General features: G+C 43.7%; 1 protein-coding gene across 1 annotated transcript; it reads right to left on the reverse strand.

Moving 5' to 3' along the window:
• Positions 1–2,168: 2,168 nt before the first annotated feature.
• opn9 (opsin 9) lies at positions 2,169–8,354 on the reverse strand. Its single transcript, XM_086218745.1, has 9 exons — positions 8,226–8,354; positions 7,315–7,521; positions 6,185–6,335; positions 5,956–6,095; positions 5,112–5,250; positions 4,869–4,983; positions 3,588–3,668; positions 2,467–2,923; positions 2,169–2,380 (listed from the first exon to the last, which is right to left on the reverse strand). The coding sequence occupies exons 2-9, from the start codon at positions 7,433–7,435 to the stop codon at positions 2,169–2,171; spliced, it is 1,416 nt and encodes a 471-aa protein (XP_086074871.1). The 5' UTR covers positions 7,436–7,521; positions 8,226–8,354.

An 8,354-nucleotide genomic window follows, 5' to 3' on the forward strand; every position in this document is an offset into this window, starting at 1 on the left:
ATTAAATAATGCCAATGAAATTAAGAGGTTGAAAAATGTAATTAACAAAGACGTGACTGTACATTCCATTAAAGTCATAATATCTCGTATTGATCCGTGCACATAACACAGAAGCTAAATCAAAATAATAAGACATAGAAAATTAAGGAAACTGTAAAATGCAACAAAAAGAGGTGTGTCTACATTGAACAGTATTGACCCAGAGCCTCCAGGTCACATGACATGTTGAAAAAGGAGCTTGCAAATAAAGAAGATAATTTCTGCACCCTATCAGGCTTTGTATCAGAGGGAGAACTGGTTGACTGTTATTTTCTACATGCTGATACACAATTTTCATTAATCCTTCATAGATGAGTTCTCTATTGTCACCTATGTAAATTTATTGTTAGTTTTATTATTCACTCATTTAACCCTCACATACTGTTCGGGTCAGATTTGACCCGTTTTGACTTTTGACAGCAGTAAAAACACCCTAAACGTCATTCTTTAAGCCTGAAACTTGATGACTTTTCCCGAAGTGGCCCAAAATACATGAAAATAATTTCAAAATACTGATACATAATTTTGTATATGTGCTACACATTTTTTCCCTTTTGAGGCTGTTACGGGTCAAATTTGACCCGTATTTGTTTAGATGGATTTTACATCTACAAGTGGGGTCATGTTGGTGTGAATTTATAAAGAGGGGAAGAGGAGACAGAGGTCAAAATGACCCTAAAACAAGGCATGTGGGTTGTACTGGAAATGACAGAAGGGCTGAGAGGACCTGTGATAATTTGGTCACATCTCATGAGCTGGGTCAGGTGCTGCCGAAGAAAAAAAACACAATGTTTGGCACTGTGAGGAGGAACAAACCTGAGCTGCCACCTGCCGTGACTCCAACAAGGGGAAGAGAGGTCTTTTCTTCTATGTGTGCCTTTACTCAGGACACCACAGTTGTCTCATACATGCCGAAGAAGAACAAGAATGTGATCCTTATGAGCACACTACATAAGGCTGCAGAGGTGAGCACTCGGCAAGACAAAAAATACAGCTATCATCCTTGACTACAATGCAAAAAGTGAGGAGTGGACAATCTTGATAAAGTCACATACAGCTGCAAGAGGAAAACCGCCTGCTGGCCCCTTGTCATATTCCACAACATCATTGACGTATCCATGTACAATGCCTTAGTGATTTGGAGTGAGCTAAACCCAACCTGGCGGGCAAGCAAGAGGAACTAGAGGAGGTTGTTTTTGGAGGAGCTTGGAAAGGCCTTTGTGGCTCCTTCCACGCAAAAACAACAACACCTCCCCCGCACAGAAGCCTCAGCAGCATTCGTGAGGGCAGCGCAGCAATCTGAGCCTGGCCCTGCTCAAGAAGCATCCATGGGGGTGCAGTGGTCAGCACTGTCACCTCACCGCAAGAAGGTTCCAGGTTCGAGCCCCAGCTCCAGCACAGGATCTTTCTGTGTGGAGTCTCCATGTTCTCCCTGTTCCTGTGTGGGTTCTCTCTGGTACTCCAGCTTCTTCACACCGTCCAAAGACATCAAGAGGGGATGAGGCTGATTGATACTCTAAATTGACCGTAGGCGTGGCTGGGAGAGCCAATGGTTGTCTGTCTATATGTGTTGGCCCTGCCATGGACTGACGACCTGCCCAGGGTGAACCCCGCCTCTCGCCTGAAAGGTCCTGGGATAGGCTCCACCCCCACCGCCCTTAACAGGAATAAGCGGAAAAGGATGGATGGCTGATGGATGGAAAAGAATAAATTCAAATCGTTATGACTTTTTTTATTCCATGAAATTATCCTGTGTAATAGATATTCTTCTCCAAAATATATATTTCACCAATCACGAGTGGTGTTAAAACTTTAAAAATACACTTTCCTTGGTCTTTGAAACATTCAGGAAGGACTAATCAATCATTTTTTGGAGTAGCGTCGGTCATTTAAACATTATGAATAGGTTTGGGGTTATAACTTTACTGAAAATACTTGCTCCAAGGGCATTTCTTGGGCCGGGTCAATTTTGACCCGGACCATACTGTGAAGGTAAGGGATTTGAACAGTATGTGAGGGTTAAAAAATGGATTAATTTCACCCAGTAAGACCTTTATTAATGAAATATTTGTATTTACAAGTGATATTTATCAGCCTAGCAACCTAAATGTTTCATAATGAGTAACTGCTCAGTTGGATGTGGCTTCTCTCTGTGCTGACTGTCTCTCCATGTTCCCTTGTATGTCCAAGGAGACCATGTCCACTGAAATTGTACATATCCAGGAGCTCCTCCCTCGTTCCTTCTCTGTCTCCAGACTTCTGTTTCTTTTTTCTCCACTCAAGGATGTGGGGTTGCTCCTCTTCCTCCCCCAGCTGTTGCAGTAGGAGACGCTGATGTTCCCTTTGAGATAAGAAGTTTGTCAAAACCTTTACCTATAGCACATTAAGGCTAAGAATCTAGTGGCAGAGAGTTAACAAGTGCCTTACTTGTAAATTCGCTCTCCCTCCTCTCCTGACGTGTCTTCCTCTCTGCTTTCTCTCGTCCAAACACCATCACATAAACCTCAAATCGGAACTCCCTGTTCATAATCTGGTAGATGAAAGGGTTAATCATGCAGTGGGACTTGGCAAACATTGCAGGGATCAAAGTGACTACAGGTGGCAGACAGGAGAACTGTTCAGGGCTCCTTGTTACTGACGCCCCCTCACTCATGTTAGACCTGTCACTGACGGTCTCTGCAGGGCTGTAGTGGATTTGTGTGTAACACTCAGAACAGTTGACCAGCGGGGAGATGTCCAGGATGTTTGAAACAGGAGCAGAATTCTCTACCTCCGCGTATCGCTCTAACCCGTATTCATCACTGGGGATGAAGGCAGATATTAGAGACACTGTGGCATACGGCATCCAGGCTAGGAGGAAGGTGGTGCACAACACAGCCGCAATCTGGAACCAACACATGAGGATAAGAGTGATAGTTTTCAGCCCTTTGAGATGAAACTTCACATCAATAAAACTGTCCACTAAATAGCAATGAACCCAACCTTGTTAGGTCACAGTCCATCACAGGGCCAACACATATAGACAAACAACCATTCACACTCACAGTCAATCTAGAGTATCAATCAGCCTCGTCCCCTCTTGATGTCTTTGGACTGTGGGAGGAAGCTGAAGTACCAGAGAGAACCCACACAGGAACAGGGAGAACATGCAGACTCCACACAGAAAGATCCCCTGCTCGAGCCGGGACTTGAACCCGGAACCTTCTTGCTGTGAGGCGACAGTGCTGACCACTGCACTGCTGATGGTACACAATGCTTTGCAATATTAGAATCAGCATTGTCAATAGTTTTCAGTTTTGTGCTCAAATATTTGTTATTTAGGGTTTATGTGACTTGTCCAGCCTAGATTGGACCACAGGGACATCAAAGTCGATAATTCACAACTTCCATTGCCATTGTGGGTGGGGATGACTAAATAATTTCAGGTTGTGAAGTTGCAGTTGTTGTAGTTACCACACTTGTGCAATGCCAGATGTAGCGTTCCTTCAGTGAATCACACTCGAATAGATAACTGTGTTTGAGGGTTTGTACGGATGCTTATGGTTTACCTTTGCAAGTTTCAGGTCTTTGCTCATGTGGCTGACAGAGGAAGACGGTATGGAAGCCAGGCTACGATTAGATCTGAACACCTGAAACAGAAGCAAAGTTGGAGCTGGTACTTGAGTTATACTATATGGACACTTGAGTAGAATTCCTCCAAAGACAGTATTTACCCTTTGTAGAATTTCTATGCTATTATGAGATAGTTTAAATTCTGCTGCAGTCATATTTGCTGCAGGTCCACTTGAGGCAAAAATGACAAATATACACCATGTGCATTTGAGACATTTATGACCTCAGTTTTTCCATCCATCCATATTCATTCTATACAGCTTATCTGTTAAGGGTCGGAGGGGTGGGGTGGCTGGAGCCTATCCCAGCTGACAGTCAGTGTGAGGCGGGGTTCATCATAAGGCAATCAGAAGCATTTAGGGGCTCAGTATCTTGCTCAAGGATACTTTGACATGGTCACCTGGGGGAGAGAGGATCAAACCAGCAACCCTTCAATTGCTAGACAGTCATGCTACATCTGAGCCATGGCGCCCCTGACCTCAGTTTTTGAAAATGATAGCCTTGTAGACCTGTTAACATACAGTTTTCCAATGCCTGTTTGGATGCTACCACTAGGGGGTACCAGAGTTGCAATTTTATATTGTGAAACATGAAATGCGTCATTTGTAGAACCTATGAGTAGAAGTCGCTCTGTCCGAACAGGCAAAGAAGATGTAGATTGATGGGACTTGTTTGCATCTTTTTTAAACATCCTCCACCCATGATGACGCTGATGTGACTCAGGCAGAAACCATGTTCAGGGTAAAGGAGATGTACGTCTCTGATGTTGCTTCCACCTTGTCTCAGTGTGTATCTGTGTGTTTCTGTGCCAGGATAAATTATAGTCCTGGAGACACCTACTGTAGGGGGGTAGTAACATGAGCGTGACACACTGTGTCACAACTTTGCATGATTCAGTCATTAAACTTTGATGACTGCCATCAAAAAATGAACTGGGACGCCAGGAGGATTAGGAGCCAGAGCCCCCCCCCCCCCCCCCCCCCAATGCTGTGGTCAGAAGAATGACTCCAACAATAACTACAGCAGATGTTCATGATGCAACTGACAGGCAACCAAATGAAACCTGCTGAATAACATTTTGAGTGTCTCTTGTTTTGAACATGTAGGATAAGAGCACAAATCCACAAACAGAAGAGGTCTCGTTATTTTTAGACATTTCAGTAACACATTTAAAACACTGATTTCCAAATGCAAATTCTGCTTCCAGGTGCCTGTACCGTCGACAGGATGGCCAAATATGAAGTGATGATGGCGAGTGTGGGAAGACCGAAGCAGAGAGTCAGGACGAGGAAGATGTAAATTCTGTCAGGGAGAGACCATCTTATTCTCCACCTGGATTAGTGACAGAAGCAGACCAACATCACTGACATGTTTATCTGCAAACACACAAAGAATGCTAATCAGAGAATGTTTACAGATGCATGCGAACATGAGCAGCACAGGAAATTAACCAGGATTACCAGTTGATGGTGCAGCTGGTCCCATATGGTTCTGGGCCATAACTCCCAAACCCAAGAGCAGGAAGAAAGGCCCAAAATGTTGTGTAAAGCCACACCAGAGCAATGGACAGAGACACGTGGCGCTTCTCAATCCACTGACCTACAGAGACCAGCAGCATGTGAACTACTGAATGGGTGACCTCTGTCTGTGTGTGTGTGTGTGTGTGTGTGTGTGTGTGTGTGTGTGTGTGTGTGTGTGTGTGTGTGTGTGTGCGTATGTGAGCATATTCGGCTTCATGGGGCATCCTGATGGATCAGTACTTCAACCAGCCTTCTCAGGTTACCCAAGTGATCAATACATTTTTTTCAATCAATATCTTAAATCAATATATTTAAGTGAGAAAAGGAAGGTCTCACACAGAACAAAATGACAATGTTGCACAAGCGGCTCTGCGAAAAAAAATTTTTTTAAAAACACCCTTGACTGAAATATTCATCAGGTCTCAAAGATGAACTAAAAAAATGTGGTCAAAGGTTAAAGGTCACTGTCACCTCACATGCCAGCAACAATTGTTTCATTCTTTCAGCGTGATAATTCTGAAACACCTCAAGGGTATTTTCTCAAAGTTGGCTCAAACATGCACTGGGACTCAAGGATGTATTGAAATAAAAAAATTTTGGTTTTGGGCCAAAGGTCACAGTGACTGCCACAGAGGATTCAAGGATTCAAGGATTCAAGGAATCTTTATTATCCCCGAGGGGAAATTTGGTCGGCAGCAAGCAGTCATTAAATCGCTGCAACAGTTATACCCTTCTAGTGAGTTCAGTACACAGTGCCCCTGTTGAGGGTAGCAGGAGATCTCACCGTATCTCAAGCAGCAAATCTTCAGGCAGCGATCCAGGGAGATGAGACATGTGGTAAGAAGAGAGCCGATGCCAAACACAAAGCCCTGAATTCCATACCAAAGACACCCAATCTCTCCAAACACCCAGGCGTGACACAGGCTAACAGAGGGAGAGAGGGAGGCTCAGGGGCTCTGACAACGCTTATCTGGACGTGATTATAGTCACAGCTCATCTTTCTGAATTCTCACCTGGAAATGATGAAAAACGGCACTCCCAAGAAGCTGAAGCCAAAATCACAAAGAGCCAGGTTGATGATCATGAGTTCTGGAGGTCTGAACTTCTTTCTTCTCCTGAAGTGGACCAAGAGGACCAAGCCGTTCCCCAGCACCGATGTGACGCCTGGAGAGAAAGTTAGGTTGAACATTTTGAGGACAGGAACAGCAAAAGTGGTAAGATTGTGTGAAAGACAGATACTGGATGGCTGTAAGATGAGCTCCATATTTGGCAAATCATCTTTTCAGATTCAGATTCAGAGACCTCCATGTTTCTCATATTCAAGTGTTTCGGGCACAGACTGTCAGCACTGTGCTGTTTTCAATGTGATCCAGTCAGAATTTTCATGATAGCTTCTTTACAAAAATGATATGTCATTGATCAATCCAAAATCTACATTAAACTTTCAGTCTTTGGTTTGTGCTCAAACTTACTCCCGATGTTCTTTAACGCTTCTGTATTTGTGCTCCCTTCCCTGCGCCATTTCAGCGCTCTCTACATGTACCTGCTCATTGTGGTAATGTCAGTACAACGGATTTGAAATCCATCCATCCATCAATTTTCTCCCACTTATTCCTGTTAAGGCTCATGGGGGCTGGAGCCTAACTCAGCAGCTTTAAGGGGAGAGACAGGGTTCACCCTGGACAGGTCACCAGTCCATCGCAGGGCCAACACATAGAGACAGACCACCATTCACACTCACAGTCACACCTACGGTCAATTTAGAGTATCAATCAGCCTCGTCCCCTCTTGATGTCTTTGGACTGTGGGAGGAAGCTGGAGTACCAGAGAGAACCCACACAGGAACAGGGAGAACATGGAGACTCACACAGAAAGATCCTGTGCTTGAGCCAGGACTCGAACCCGGAACCTTTTTGCTTTTAAAGAAACATGTATTCAAATGTCGCCTCAAATTGGTTTAAAAAACAGGCAGGTATTTATTTTCCAGTCTGTCAAAAGATTAACTATATATTCTCATGTGTTTACTTCTTCCTTGACTTCATTGGAGATACAGAAAATTACATGAACTTTGATAGAATGGGGGGGGGGGGCGACACATTGAAGAATAATACCGAATTGAATTAAATCATGACAATTATATCACATGTAAAGGTTAGGAAGACAGCGACGGCCAGGTCTGCAGACGGAGACAGTTTAGAGAGGAACAGCGGATGTACGGACGAGGGGGCAAACCAGGAGCCCCTCTGTGATGCGGTCTCTCCCATGGATATCCTGCACCAACCCACAACAAGGAGGAGAGCTTGGAGCGTCCAAGGGCCTCAAAATGGACGCAAACACAATCAGGAATAATCTACAAGGAGAAATCAGGAGAATACAGAATTTCTTGAAAGGCACATAAGCAGTCACATAATCTTTTCCCTTATGCACGTAAAAATAAGGGAAATCTACTTCGAGAAAAACAAAACAAAAGGAGCTGAGACAAGTGAGGTTGTGCAGATTTCATGTTTGAGTTTTTCTAAAAATTTTCATTTTTAATTTTTCGAGAAAATGCTCATTGTGTGTCGGAAGAGCACAAAGAGCAGAAGAAGACGCTTGCCTCCTTCCACCCCCGAGCATAAATATCTTACTTGACCAGCAATACATACAAATCATTATTGATTACGCAATTGACGATAGCAGCTCCGGATAGTGTCCTCTCTCGGGATCTCTCATCACATTTGCACCAAAAAATTCAGTTAAAGATCAGAGGGAATAAAAATTGTACTATGGTTCTCACCGATTGTTAAGGTTTCAAGATTATCCAAGGAAAAGTGTTCAGTGAAAGATATATTCCAAATAACTGATAAATAGATGTACAACAAGAATATTGTTTCTGAGTTTCCTCTCAGATGGACCTTGCAGGATTCCTGCAAAATGGGGGTCATGAGGTTGATGAGCTCAAAGACAAAACAGTCAAGAGGACAGAAAAGAATCAGGAGGAAAATGAAAAATCCAGCCAGAACTTCCTCATCTCGTTTCCATCTTAAAGACGCTCACTGAAGTGTCATGACTCACCTTCCGTTCGTCCCTCAATTACAGCAGCGGTGTACTCTACATCAGCATTCATTCAGTTATAAATCCGTGTAGCATGTCTGTGGAGAGCTGCAGGATAGATGTGCTGACAGTCTGGCTTTTAAATGATCG

This window comes from Aulostomus chinensis, chromosome 11 (assembly GCF_037954235.1).
Source record: "Aulostomus chinensis isolate RoL2024-O1b breed Wild chromosome 11, RoL_Achi_v1.0, whole genome shotgun sequence".
Taxonomy (NCBI): Eukaryota; Metazoa; Chordata; class Actinopteri; order Syngnathiformes; family Aulostomidae; genus Aulostomus; species Aulostomus chinensis.

Coding starts and splice junctions, on each gene's coding strand:
- opn9 (XM_086218745.1), bottom strand. CDS start 7,435: ATGGGAGAGACCGCATCACAGAGGGGCTCCTGGTTTGCCCCCTCGTCC. Junction 6,336..7,314: donor TGTCTTCCTAACCTTTACAT/GTGATATAATTG, acceptor CTTTCTCTCCAG/GCGTCACATCGGTGCTGGGG. Junction 5,251..5,955: donor GATTTGCTGCTTGAGATACG/GTGAGATCTCCT, acceptor TGGTCTCTGTAG/GTCAGTGGATTGAGAAGCGC.